Below are 14,973 nucleotides of genomic sequence, written 5' to 3'. Positions count from 1 at the left end.
TATAAGGGAATACGAGCGTATGAGCAGCCTTCACTGCCTGAGCAATATAATGTCACATTTTCCTGCTATTCTGAGTTATAGATTTCCAATACTGAGAACAGGAAATCTGCAACACTTGCCCTACAAATGCCCCATAATTGGATTAACCTGTATTCTGTCTGAGAGAGGATCCAGCAGCTCCACAAACATCAATGTGTGAATATTACAGGGTAAATATATATAAACACAGAGGAATAAAGACATTATTTGGAGTTGTGGGTGGTTTACAGCAGTATATGGGGGAGGTGCCCTCAAAATAAAGAGAACCCTAATGACTAATAGAGCTGAAGGACTCGCCTCTGCCTTCGGCTATTTCCGGAGACTGCTTCGGCAATCTCCGTAAACAGCCGAGTCACCTCGGTAACTTCCGCCTACGGAGCCAGCGCAGCTTATTTACTCAGTAGGGTTTTCTCAGATAAATCTCCGGATAAAATCGGGATCGTTCACGTCTCTCTGGCCGCTGGGAAATATACTTATCCTGATATCTGACGAGTGCTGGCTCATCGTGACGGGGACATCGGCGGTCGCGGGCAGGGTTCGGGAATCGCACGAGAACCTTCGGCTATTTCCGGCGTCCGCTCGGGTATTTCCGGCGTCCGCTCGGGTATTTCCGGCAGCCGCTCGGGTATTTCCGCCTCTGGGATCGCAGGGAAGCGCTTGGTTGGCAGAAGTTCGCTGCAGCGATGGCGTCTCCGTCCCGACGGCTGCAGACAAAGCCCGTTATAACGTGTCTGAAGAGCGTCCTGCTCATCTACACCTTCATCTTCTGGGTGAGGAGGCCGGGGGCCCTCGGTGCGGGCTGTGTAGCTGTAGATTGCGGGCTAGCTGGGGGCAGATTCCTGGGGTGATATCCTGCAGCTCCCTCAGGCTGGCATGCTGGGTCTTGTAGTTCTACAGCAGCTGGGGAGCAGAATGTTGCCTGAGGCCGTGTACCCACTGGCTTTATAATTGTGCGCTTAATGCAAGATAAAGGGGTGTAAATGGATGTTAAATAACAATAATTGTACTTAGTTACACTGTGCATGTTTGCATTTGTATGTGGGGTCAACTTGGGCAGCTGTGTATTATTGTGATCCCTTCTTGTAGGGGCTGGCTGTGGGGTGGGGATGCAGATAGCCCCCTCACCCAGCCCAAGGTAGCCCCACTGTGGGACCAGCCCAGGGGGGCAAATGCCCCCCAGCCCAGCCCCTGGCTTCTTGTTACATTTCAGTCTGTTCATGACTTATATCATATGATATATAGTTTATATGCAACTTACTTGCATTTTAACATGCATTAAAAACGCCAGTGACTGTGTAGCCCAGTGGTTCCCAAACTTTTGCAGTTCGCGGCACCCTTAGAGTCTCCATAATTTTTTCAGGGCACCCCTCCAAAATAATTACAGAGCAGTCCTGTTTTAGAAGTAGTTGGGTCAAAAAAACGTAATAAGTATTTAGGTCAGAACAGAAATACTTATTTAGTTGTATGCTAAAATAATACGCATAGATCCAAGGAAAAAATAATATTTTTATATATTTTTTTCAAATATATTTCTGTCAAAGAATAATTGACAACTAACTCACACTGTGACCTCCTTCATCTCCACACACTCTGCCCCCTGCATCCAGTCACGCTGCCGCTTCTGCCCCCTCTCACGCTGCCCCCTCTCACTCTGCCTCCCTGTGACAGCGCCGCGGCACCCCTGGGAGCTGCAGCGCACACTTTGGGGACCGCTGGTGTAGCCTAAAGCTGGTCTGTTGAAATAATGGATGATTGTGGCCATTTAGAACAGCTGAAGCGTATTATTGGATAATTTACCATTGGCATGTTTTCGGTTGGGTACTTTCTACCATCTGCACCAGATTGTGTATTACTATTGGGGTGTATGTTGCTTTAAAGTTCCCTAATTGTGTAGCGCCATTAAACGTGTGACGCGTCACAAATCAATGTTATCCTGTTTGACGTGCTGATTGATGTAGCATGGGGATTAGTGAAGTGTAATTAGTGCTGGAAGCAAATTAATGTTGACTGGGCCCATACATTGATGTGCTTCTGGTAATGTGTCACTCGCATAGGGCCTGATTCATCAAGGAACGCAAATGCAGCTGTCATCACTAGTAATAGGTTTGTAGCTGGTGAAAGTGATAGGACAGAAAAGGCTTCATTCGGACGCACGCTGCTGCACGCACTGGAGCTTGACGCGCTCTCCCTGTACATGGACTACGTGCATACTCCACTTCCCCTCCTTGTTCCGCCCTGAAAATCATAGGCTGTAGTAAGGGTCCTTTGCGCTTTATGATGAATTGCACATTGCTGTGTTTGCTGGCGTATGCCCTGGACATGCGCAGTGGGATTTTACTCACAATACGGCACATATCTGCATGTATGTTCCTTGATGATTCAGCTCCTTAGCGTGTACGTGTAGTCAGAGTAGGGATTAATCATCCCTCTGTGCGCGGTCAGACAGTATAACATTGACTTTTGCAAGTTTATCCAACAGCAAAAAGTGTTCTTGTGAAAACTTTGTAACAGCATAAACTGGACGGAACTGAGGCTCCTTATAAACCGTAATAGGCTGTTTATTCATCAATATGAGCTATTTATTGGGGCTGCAGAGTTCTGCTTGAACGCTGAGTCATATAACACGAGACCGGGAAAGTTGTAGATAAATAGGTAAACGTTAAAAGAGACAACCAAGTGTTACATGCCTGAGCGGTTTCACATACTGCCTTAGAAGGTATCTGTAATATCCAACAGCATTTTCTCAAGTTGAAATTGTCTCCCAGACGAGCAAATGATCGCCCAGGAAAGAGGAAATATTATTGTCATTATTTTTTTTATTTTTTTATATATACTATTAAAAATTTCCCATAATACTCAGTAAATATGAGTCTCGGTCACATTGACGGGTGCGGCTTTACAGGCAGATAGGAGCACAACAGATGTTCGTTTGTTGGGCCCGGCACAGGTAACGTCTGCAGCTACAGTTACTGTCGTCCCTCTAGGACTGTCTGTGTGAAGCTGGGTGCACACTGCAGTCATTTCATGTAATTGTCGTGCAAATTGCGCGAAAAAACAACCATTAGGTCAGATAACGCATTAGTGTGTACGCTGGCGCGATGATGTTTTATCATTCCAAAGCACGTTGTATCGTTTGGTTTGGTTTTATAAACTTCCTAAAAATCACAGTCAACGATGGAACGATATCGGGCAAATGTGGCAGTGTGTACGCACTCACCACTGGCAGCGTAGGCAGATATCTGTACAGAGTCAGGATCTTATCAGCAGATGGTTATGAGGGATGAAGATCACAGATCTGACGGTAAATCGTATAGGTGTGTACGTATGAATCGGCAGGCTCACCGGGACTTTCAGTCGTTGGTGAAATCGTTACAGGAATCGCGTCCGCGGTAATTTTCTGTAGTTTGTACCCAGCTAGACTGCGATCAATGAGATGACATTGGTCTATCTGCTGATCAATAACCAGAGGTGCCTTATGCCCCTGTTGTTGGACACTCGTCCTGGCGTTAGACCAGTCTCTGGCTATAGAGCGCCAAATTGCGCAGTGCTACATATCAGCGCTATACTTGCTGCTGCTGAGCTCTTTTCAGATATTTACGTAAAGCATTCAGCGCCTACAAACTTCTGTGTCGTGGATCCTTTTCTGCGCTTTTTTTTATTGTCATCTGATCGCTTAACGACTACATAGACTTGCTTCAAATAACCGCGCGCGCCATGATTGCCACAGATCTATGCATTGAGTTCTGGTTGTTTTGGATAACCGGGCAAAAATTTCTAATCTAAATTATCTTTTTGTATGATTCTCTGATGTTGTTTGTAAGCAGCAATATCAGCTCAGTTCAGCTGGGTCAGAATCCATCTTATCAACTCAAATGATTGTGATGTCAGCGAGCGATTTAATGACCCGGGAACTGTGTCGTATTCATATATTGGGTGGGTCCAGTTTAAACATAAAGCTTGTTACAGCTCAGTAAATATTCTTATAGGTCAGTGTCTTATGTTGATCGTAATAAAAAAAACTCTGTCACTGTAGACAGAATTAAAGAAAATACAATGTATTGTTGCTTTATAGCATTTCTGTCGAGCAGCTTTACAAAAGCGCGGTCTAATTGTAATGTACAGTTTATATAACACAGACATAATTCATGCAGTTGTGTAACAAGGTGACTATAGAGGAAACTATCTGTGATACACAAAATAAATAAAAATATAGATATAATTTCAGTGAAATTAAGTAGATTCCTCCGAGTATATTACTCTATAGTTCAGATACATATATCAGTCAGAGAGGGACATAGAATTGGTACAACAACACTCTGCATCCATTCTTCGTGTTCTCCCATAATGTGAATATAAAACCATTTAATAAGTCGTTAACAGCTGTTTTTCTCTTTTGTGCTATACCCTGACTGGGACTAAACCAGATGGGTAAGTATTACATGCGTAATGGTATTTCCGTGTATTTTTTTTTTTTTTTTTAGATATTCTTCCTTCCTGTTATTATTTTTTGTCTCATGGTAATCATCTGAGCCTGTAATGGTAATTAACGCCCCCCAGAATATTTAGATAAGTTTGTAGAGAAGCGTTATCTACACGTCCTTAGCTGGTCACCGATATGTGGCAGCCATTTTGTGAGCTGAACCTGTATTCAACGACCGTGAAGTCATTGTCTCATGAATTCAGCACACAAAATGGCTGCCACCACTGTTTGTAGGTGACAGATGCATTTTAAAGTCAAAGCACCCTTGTTTACTTGGAAAGTTCAGTAGTTGCTCACTGCACGCTGCCATCTCTTCTTTAAGCGATGAGACCACAAGAAAACTGCTGTTTACCTTTGTAATAAGATAGCTTTAATTGCGTACAGTTGTTTGTGACTCCAACCATTAAAAGAGGAAGGGGAAACCTTTTATTATATCTTATTCTTCCCTGTCTCAAAGAAATAGATTGTTTTACAGTAACTGTGACCATTCAGAGACTTACTATAAACAACATTGAAGGTGAAATAATCCAGTAAATTATATTTTATTGTCGTTTCGGCTTATGTACGCCTGCTGGTGAACTGACTGGTTCTGCCAAGAATTAAATTCTATTAAAAAAAAACAAACCAGATAATATTGACCAAGCATACCTGGCGCCTGAAATCTTTATTTGTGGTTTGTGACGGGAGCATAGTCCACTGGGACAGAGTTATAACCTGGCAGTAATTCAGATTTAATGATGATAATGGGAACGTTCTGTGATGTAGCAGTCAGAGATATGATAGTGCAGAGTAATCTGTTCTATTGGGGCTCCCATTATGTAGCTGTCTGCTAATGGCTCTCGGTGCATTAATAGGAATTAGAATCTCTCCTGGACTAGATTAGTAATTGTTAATGAACTATCATTGAAGTTAATCTGTTGCCAAGAGAGCGTTTTAATGTTGTATAGCCTATGAGTAATCTTTGACACGTAAAGTGGTTGTATCATTGTTTTCATACATACTTTGTAGCGCATTTCCAAATTGCAAATCTAAAGATGTCACCATTAGTGTATCTTGTAGTATTCACAAGTTATCCACAATTCTGTAAATGGCTATAAACTAGGACAATATATAACAGTTTGTGCTGCATCTGTGTCCCATCAGCGCACAGGAAAGGCCATAATGACACCGTATTGGTAATGAGTTCAAGAGGGTCCTCCGATGGGTTTAACGGTCCCGGGTAGGAGATCCTCTCTCCAGCTCGGTTGGGCTTTATTCAAATTAACAGTGGAGTTGTCAAGGACCCTCCCCTTATCGTTCCCATTACAGCTATCGGGGAACACTCCAGATAGGTAAATTAAGTTAAAATATCGGACTTACCAGAGACACCCTAAATACACCCAAATTTTTAAAAAAATATATATATTTTGGGCAGTGGTAGCCATTAAGTAGCCGGGGATTTGGAGAAGCCACGATTGAGACTCCTAGCAACTTATTTTGCTCGGATTATTATTTTATTTTTGCTTTCCGTATTCATAAAGTCTTTGTTCCCCCATTCAGATCACAGGTGTCATACTGCTGACAGTCGGTGTCTGGGGTAAAGTCAGCTTAGACGTGTACTTTTCGCTGCTCAACGAAAATGCCACCAACGTTCCCTACGTTCTCATCGGCACCGGCGCGGTCATCATCCTCCTGGGCACCTTCGGTTGCTTTGCCACCTGTCGGGCGAGTCCCTGGATGCTGAAACTGGTAAGAATGGATACCCATGAAATCTCCCAATCTAGCTATATGAAATGTTCTTACTGTAGAGTTATTGTAACGTTCAAGTGATCTGATGGACTGACGCGTTTTATGTACTAGGAGAGTACCCTGCGCGTTTTGTGCAGTAATCTAACATACCTCCCTATGTGAAACCATCCCCTGGGCTTTATTTCACGCTAAATTCTGAAATGACGTAACCAGCACATCTCTATGCAACGTTTAACTGAATAACACACGTTCTTTGTCTCTCTCTAAGTACGCCATGTTCCTGTCCATTATATTCCTGATTGAGCTGGTGGCTGCCATCGTCGGATTGGTCTTCAGACACGAGGTGAGAACCCCAAACCCCTTCCTCCAGTCGTCTGACTTATCAATATCTATCTCGCTGTTGGCGACCTGCGTTGACGTTTATAATGAGATTTAACGGACCAGATCTATTAGTTATATTGTTGTAGATTTTCCTAAGTTTTGTTATCACAAAAAAAACAAAAAACTGAGCAAAAACCTTAAATGTTTTTCCTCCACTGCTGTGAGTTTACTGCTCCCTGATGTAGATAATGTAACGTGATAAATAATATTCGGTGTATAATAAAATTACAGTTGTTTATAACACAAGACTTATATTTTATTTTGTTAAAAAGACATAATAGGCCCAAAGAGTCAATTTTGTAAATAATTATAATAAAAAAAATCCAGCCTATCCTGTTCTGTTGGTCAGGTACGTTCTCTAACATAGTGTATCTAACACAAACGGAGGAGGAAAACTATTCTCTTTAGTGGGAGGGGGCTCGCGTGTAGTCCTCTGCATACACCTATTTCACACATAAGGCAAATGTCAGAAGGTTTTATCAGCATTAATAGTCTTTCGTGCTTGTGATTTCCTCTGGCATTTATAAGGGCAGTGATGGGTGGGTATGTATACTATGGACTGTGATTTCTCCCCATGATAATCTTAAATACATGAGATACAGGGAAGGTCAGATACTCTGGATGGTCGTACAGACGTATTCACTGGATGATTCTTCTCTTGTCAGATTAAGAACAGCTTTGAGAAAGGTTACCTGCAGGCGCTGAACCAGTATAATTCAACCGGGGACCCCAAGAGCCAAGCGGTGGACACCATACAAAGGACTGTGAGTAGCTGGGAGACTTCTGACCGGCTGATATTGCTAATTATTCACATCCTAACTGTCAAGTGGCAGAAACTGTGGGGTTTGTTTTTGAGTTTTCAACAATGTTTTTTCAGGCAGAAGTCTTACTTAAATAATAGTGTATAATAATTTTAATTATGATCTATTTTTTAAGTAAAGTAACCTTTCAAAAGGCAACATAACCAATTACTGCATGATTTGCGTGTACAGCAGCGGTGGCCAACCCGTGGCTCTAGAGCCACGTGCGGCTCTTTGAGCTTTGAAATGTGGCTCGTGGCCGGGAGCATCTACGTAGTACAGTGGTCCAGGCGCCGGCAGGGGCAGATTGGAACCCATTCAGCGGCTCGAGTCACTGAGAACAGCCGCGTCTTGTGACTTCCTCTGGACAATGCAGGGAGGTCACAGACAATCAAATCAGTGAAGGAGAAGGAGAGAGTGTAGTGTGGGCTCCAGCGGCTGGGTGGGAGGTGGGAGAGGGGCATGTGAGATGGCATCTGAAGAGGCTAATGGGCATGTAATGTAATGTAATGAGATGTGATGGCATTTGGGGAGATCAGATATGAGTGTAAAGAGGTCAGGGGGCCATGTTAAGAGGTCTGAAGGATTGTGGATGCAGTAGCAGTGTGAGCTTCTCTGAAGGTCATCCAACGACCGCCGCCTCACCTCCTGTCTGGTCACCACCGCTCATACCCGCATTCAGGACTTCTCCCATGCTGCCCCCTTCTCTGGAACGTTCTCCCCCTGTTATATCAGGCCATCACCTAGTCTGTCAGACTTCAAACTCTCCCTTTAAACCCACCTGGTCAGGTTCTCCTACCCATCCTCTGCCTAACCCTGCCCTTCTCCATCCCTCTTCCCTCTCACTGTAACCTCTCTACACCTCGCCCCTCTTTCTTACTCCCTGCTCCTCTCCCCTCAGTGTTCTCGTCCCTCACCCCCTCTTACCACAGTGTCTGCTGTCAGTCTCCCCCCTCACCTTTAGATTGTAAGCTCCCTTGAACAGGGCCCTCTTTCCTTGTGTCCTTTTATTTTCCTTTGCCCTTAGCCCTCTGCCTCTTCTCTCCATTTCGTCACTTGACTCCAGCCCCCACCTTTCATCCTCTCCCGTACCTCCTCTCTTCTCCTTCTCTGTCCTGACCCCTCTAAGTGTTGCCCACTGTACTGGACACAGGCGCATCCCTATATTCACACCCCACTTCTCTTCTTCCCTTCCTATCTGTACATTCAAATTCACTTTTACCTATTTGCCCTGTGTACTTTTCTCTGCTTATTGGTACTTGTTCATACATATCTCTCTTTGTTTATATTACACTTTGCTTTTACTGCACTTTGTTTTGTACTACCTTGTACGCCATGTATAGTACGCCGTGTATTGTTACCCTGTACTGTTACACCAAGCTCTATGTACGGCGCTGCGGACCCTTTGTGGCGCCTTTTAAATAAAAGATAATAATAATAATAAGAGACTATTAGAGGCCCTTTGAATTATCCTCCAACGGATACAGCAGTGAGGTAAGAACTGTGCAGGGCTGATTTGATTATTCTGAACATTTTTGCAATGCTGAATATGTTCTTTTTCACTTAGCAAGATATTGTAAATTGTTATATTTCAATGTATATTTGTGCGTGTTTATACTTGGGTATATGTGTACTCTCACACACACGCATAAAAGGTAAAGTTGGGCTCTTTGCAGTACCTATAGATGTTTTTTGGTGTAGAGGATATAAAAGTGAAATTCATAAATTTGGATTGTAATAGTGAGAAATCTGAGTAGCAACGCCACCTTGTGGTGTAGAAGGAGAACTGCGTTGTTGTAAAGCCTCTTTGGAAGTTGTTAATGCTGTTTCATATATATATTTTTTTTTATTTTCTCATGTATGATGTTATATCTGCATGGATAAATAAAGATATATTTGATTCTTAAATGACTTATTTACCCCCCCAAAATTTTTTTCCTAACTAATTAAGACAAGGACATCCCATGTCTTAGACATGCTGCTCACTCCTTTTGCACTTGTGTGAGACTTTCGTACTAAAACTGAGTGTGGGTAGAATAGGGAACGTGTGATCCTTCAGATGCTGGGTGGCAAAGCATGTTGGGAATTGTAGTTCAACAGCAACTAACGTTCAAAAGGGTTACTAGAACTTGGTTTATATACTTGGTATAATGCTTATTAGTGTATATATTCAGAGAATGGAGCAATATTCGTCACTCTATTGCTTCAGTCTGCCCTGCCAGCCAAATATTCCCCAAAAACTTAAGAGCCATAGATTGCTAAATATTAGAGATGTTGCATTACCCCAGGCTAATCGTGTGATTGGCTACGTCGGCATCACATGACCGGCCAGGTACACCCACTGCTTCAGTCTCTCCCGGCTGAAGATGATCAATGGTGGGATCAGCTGGTGGTGGTCCCCTGTAAGCCTGGTGTGTCTTTTGTGTTGGCTGGTTGGACATTCTGAGACTTCTTAGTTCCCCCAACTGGAGTTTGCTTCCCCTGGTTTTTAGACTAATCTGTGTTCTGTATTGTGCAGCTGAAGTGCTGTGGAGTGAAGTCCTACACTGACTGGGGCCCGAGCTCGTATTACAAAACCAACGGAATCCCCCAAAGCTGCTGCCGGTTGCCCGGGAACTGTACGGACGAGGTGATGAAGGATATGGTGAAGGCCAAGGATGTGGTGTACACAGAAGTAAGTGGCGGATAAATGGGCTTTGTTGCATGCTGGCGAGTTGGGGTGGGGTGGGGGGGGGGGTGTACTAGTCTTTATAACATCCAGATGGTGAATTATTTATCTAGACCATCGGTACCCAAAATCTTTGGGTACTGCCCAGTTGAGGTCTAGTGTACAGACCGGTATCTCACGCTGTCAGTCACACCTCTGCCGGCTCCCTTCCTTTCTCCAATCTGATCCTCCGCTCAGTCCCCGCACTGATATTAACCAACGGTGTAATTGATGCCTGTTACCAGGTGCGCCAAGCCCACTGCCAACCTCTAACTGCACTACCGTGGTGGCACTATGTAGTGTACAGGGTTAGTGCTGCCCAGTCCAATAGACTAATTGTTCTCCATCTGTATCTGGCTTCCCTGAGTGAGGCATGAATTGCAGGTTGCATGTAGTGACCTCACGCAGCCAATCGGGAGCTACCAGGAAGTGCGCCAACGCCATAAGACTCGCACAGCAGCGTTGTGGGTGATGCACAAAGTCAGAGGATAGCGGATGATTTATCGTTCTGAATCTGGGATTTTATTTTCATTTTCAGCAAAACAAATGGGTGGAATTCACAAAGCTCTTTGCATTTGTTTCTAATATATTTTAACAAATTATTCACAAGCAAATACTGACGTTTTTTTTTTCCCCACCTGAAAGCCGGTTTTACAAATGTACTTGTGGGCGTGGCCCAATAATCGTCTTAGTTGCCCGATGATTCTTAGAATAGTTTGTTACAATAATCATTATTTACATTCGAAATTAAAATGTTTTATTTAATCTGTTAAGTGCTTCTTTCCACAGTATTACATGGCTTTGCTGTTTGCGACTCTTTATTAAAGTTTCCAAGGCTGTGAAATAATAATTATTTTTCAATCTGTTGAATATTTCACTATAATTTCAATATGTACACTATATAATCGATAAAATTATGAAAATATAATTTTTTTTGCCATTTGATTTTAAACCAGCTATTTCTAAAACAGTGTAAGTAATATATCATGTAAAGCTTGTTTGTTGTGTCCCCCTTCCCCCTCCAGGGCTGCATCTCTAAAGTGACAACCGTGATGGAGTCTCGAATGGGAATTGTCGCAGGAATTTCCTTTGGAATTGCTTGTTTTCAGGTCAGTGCTTCTCTGGTGTTACCGGTGCCAAAATTCTCCAGCCCGTCTAGATGACAGGTCTGCTTCAGTCATCGATGTTCTGAAATACGTTTGTAAATGTTCCTATATCAGACCAGCTCTGGAACATACAACCTGTGTATATGTATTTGTGTAGTTGTAGCTTGTAGTTGGTTTTTATCGTACAAGTCTTTAAAGGTAGGCAATATTGCGTTTTACATGAGATATTGACTTGAGAAATTAGACATGAGGATTCACAACACTAGCTGCAGATGACAGCTGTCAGAAAATAATTACTATGAGGATTCACAACACTAGCTTCAAATGACAGCTGTCAGATAACAGTTCACGATGACAGCTAAAAACAATAAACTTTTTTTATTTTTCATTTCCATGTATGTACTTCTTAAAGCTGTTTTATAGAGAGCTAATTGTGTAAATGTCATTAACGTGATGTTTTAATGTTGCAGCTTGTAGGGATGTTCCTGTCCTGCTGTCTGTCTCGTTACATTACAAACAACCAGTATGAGATGGTGTAACTGTTACCCGGCCTGGGGAGAATTAAGGTACGGTATGATGGAGACCAGCGATAACCTATATAACTGTTTCATTCACTAGAGCTCGATTTGTCGGTCTCCACCTCTGACAAAGCGCCAGATGTAGAATGTTTATCCGTTTAATTCGTAGACAGATATTTAAAATATTGAGGCGTGCACTTTGTGGTCTCCAGTCAAAATAATAGTTCATGTCCCTGTTTAATGAGATTCATTTTTATCTATACTTCTCCTGTGGTCTAGTACTGATCTGCGCAGTGACAGATCTGACGCGTCCGTACAACTTGCTGCCTGTCTGTCACACCGTAATACGCTCTATTCCTTAACGCTAATGTGTATTATGAGATGTAGCACATTGTAATGTATAGCAAAGGTGCACTGAACACACAGATCTACTGACCTGTCTAATGTGTACAGGAATAATGGATATGTAGGTGCAAATAAAGTAATATCCGATAGGGGGCCGGATTGGTAACTTGACTGACCCTTTAAAGGAGATGGATCATCACCAATTGTAGCTGTGGGATTGTTATAATAAGTTCTAGAGTTCTATAAGTTCATTAAAGCTCCAAATATAGATTAAAAAATGTTTTTTACCGTGTACGCACCTTATTCTTCTACTATTTCATCCGATCTTTCCTAATAGATTTAAATAGCAGCAGTCAGTCGGCCCCCTCCTCCTTTCCCAAATACTGACTGGGTGCAGATAGGGTCTCACCTTAAACCTCACTCCAGCTGATACAAACTAATGTGGAAAGAGCTGTTCTGGGCAGCTAATTATACCTCTGTTTTAATGCTGTATTGTAATTTTATTTTCCCTTCTATTTCAGGGAAGTCTTTCTATTTGTGTGACTCCTTGGATACTCCATGTCCGGCTGTTACGGAGAGTTTTCTTTGTTTTTTCTTATTACCTCGTTTCTTGATGGGTGAATCTTTTACTTCGGCCCTAAACGTTTCGCATCAAGACCATTTTTAAAGGATTAATGTTGTATGAAATATTGTATTTTATCACTACAGGTAAAGAGGCTTTTTAGGCACGAATAAGCAACCTGTGCCTCTGCAAAGGCAGTCAGGGCAAGCTTGGACTTGTAGTTCCACAGCAGATAGAGGGACCCCATATATTGTAGTTCGGCGGCATCTCAAACTGTCTTTACTCCTGTTTTTTCTGCTGTTGTGTCGCCGTGTACAAAAGGAACAGATCGTGGCGCGTTTTCTACCATGTTTTGTTAAAGGATATCTCCCCCCAGAATACTAAAACTCATTTTGATTGGCTTTAGGTAAGAAAAACTTACAATCAAACCCCCCCCACCGCTAGCTATACAGGACCAAGCAGGAGATCCTTTCTCTGGTTTTGGGCGGCTGTTACAGTAGTTTCTTGCCCTCAAATTATTTTATTTTCTGTCTTTTACCAAATCCATATCCCCCAGCTGAATAGAAGATGATTTGCAAATTATTATTCATTTTTCTGCTGCCTTATGGTGGAAATAAAGCATGTACTATATTTGCTTTTGACGCATCTATTTGTATGCTGGAGAATTCGGGTGACCTGTCTCCAATTGGTTTGAAGAAACACTAGTGTAGAGGTTCAACTCCCTTCTCTGTTTACTGCGATAAAACATGGCAGTCGGTCGCAGCTACGTTTAAGCTTCCTTTATTTTGTTGAAACAAACTTCTTACGCTCAGGAAAACCTTTAACCCTTGGTAATTAGTTTAAATGTTTTTTGTTTTTTTTGCAACCACAAGGTATCGGAAACATTAATACCAATTTATTTGCAAATCACCAGTTGGTTAATATGAAAAGAGTAGTGATCTTCTTTCAGACTGAGATATTGAGCTGTGTAATATTTATAAGTTTACTTTTATTCCCCTGAAGAAATTATTTTATATTCCTATTGATGCCACTTTCTTCTCAACCAGATGACGGAGGACTAAAACACTCATCGTTCTCAAATAATGCCCGTTACAAAGACCCTTTGGGGATTGTGTATGTTGATGTTTTGTCAAACTGCACCAAACACTACAACATAGCATTAATTTTATTTGTTTTATTTTTTAAATGTGAATTATTACATAACTGGATGACTAGTTATCTACACAAGACGTGCTTAAGAATGCAGAGGTAATAGGTTGTCAGAGCCCCTCCCACATTTTTGCTCAGGAAATTTACGGAGGACCGTGGACCAAGTTGCTTCAGACGTTACAGGCTGCCATTTTTGTAGCCTGCTCCAATGTTTATAAAAATACAGCTTATCATGTATGTTGATATCTTTTTCTAACCCGATCATGGCAGAATTTTCTTGTCCTACAATTACCAGCACGGTGTTGTCCTTTTGCTGAAATATACCCCACAAAATGACACGCGTGCATCTGTGAATAATTCATTTTTGTACTATATTGTTTTATATTTCATGGATTAGTAGAATTTTGTGGACAGTACAATGGAGTAAGCTTGTGTAAATCACTTTGTAATCTCATCAGCAAATACAATTTTTAGAGTGGTGAAACGATCTGTTACATAAGGGAATCTAAATACTTTTTTATACTTAATTATGCTTATTAGAAGGGAATGCATGTGCTAGCTGTGTTATTCTCTGTGCAGGCTGTGCCAACTTTGGGGGTTGTGTTTTTTTTGTACTCAATGCTTATTTTGTATGTATTCCAAAATGTCCATTGCTCCCACCGCCTGTTGTGTCAAAGCTTCCAGTTCATTTACTGTGAGAGGATTAGTGCATTTTGGAAGGGATGTGGGAATTATGGGGAGAAAACCAATTACTTTGTGGGGTAAAAAAAAATAGTTACACTTTTTTAGAAGGCAGGGAAAGACTTGCGATAAGAATATTATACACATCTCTTAATAGTTCCATATGATTTGCTTTCTTACTTTAATATAAATAAAATGTTCCTGATTTCACGGATGCCCTTTTAGCCTAGCAAACGGGCCACGCTAAAGACGTTTCAAAGGTTATTTTTAACTTGCATCCGTGGTTTCTATTTAATACTTATGGGGCTTAAATTCTTAAAACTAAATCCAGTTTGTTACTCAAAGGCATATTAACGTTAACTCAACTCAGATAAAAACATTTACCGGATGAGTGACTGCTTTTATTCATAACCCTCCATAAACACTAAAGATGTCCAATTATTTGCACTGGGGTGTAACTGAACATCCTTCACTTGA

The 14,973-nt window shown here is 41.9% G+C and overlaps 1 protein-coding gene across 1 annotated transcript; it reads left to right on the top strand.

The window, feature by feature from the left end:
- The first annotated feature begins 659 nt into the window (after window positions 1–659).
- TSPAN6 (tetraspanin 6) lies at window positions 660–13,301 on the top strand. The gene is made up of 8 exons (XM_075186356.1): window positions 660–809; window positions 6,059–6,247; window positions 6,516–6,590; window positions 7,294–7,392; window positions 9,947–10,102; window positions 11,161–11,244; window positions 11,712–11,807; window positions 12,626–13,301. The coding sequence occupies exons 1-7, from the start codon at window positions 723–725 to the stop codon at window positions 11,778–11,780; spliced, it is 759 nt and encodes a 252-aa protein (XP_075042457.1). The 5' UTR covers window positions 660–722; the 3' UTR covers window positions 11,781–11,807; window positions 12,626–13,301.
- Window positions 13,302–14,973: the final 1,672 nt, after the last annotated feature.

The sequence above is a fragment of the Mixophyes fleayi genome, chromosome 9 (assembly GCF_038048845.1).
Source record: "Mixophyes fleayi isolate aMixFle1 chromosome 9, aMixFle1.hap1, whole genome shotgun sequence".
In the NCBI taxonomy this organism is placed as follows: Eukaryota; Metazoa; Chordata; class Amphibia; order Anura; family Limnodynastidae; genus Mixophyes; species Mixophyes fleayi.
Note: the sequence above shows the minus strand (reverse complement) of the source record. Positions and strands in the feature narration are given on the sequence as shown.

Coding starts and splice junctions, on each gene's coding strand:
- TSPAN6 (XM_075186356.1), top strand. CDS start 723: ATGGCGTCTCCGTCCCGACGGCTGCAGACAAAGCCCGTTATAACGTGT. Junction 810..6,058: donor TCTACACCTTCATCTTCTGG/GTGAGGAGGCCG, acceptor TCCCCCATTCAG/ATCACAGGTGTCATACTGCT. Junction 11,245..11,711: donor TTGGAATTGCTTGTTTTCAG/GTCAGTGCTTCT, acceptor TTAATGTTGCAG/CTTGTAGGGATGTTCCTGTC.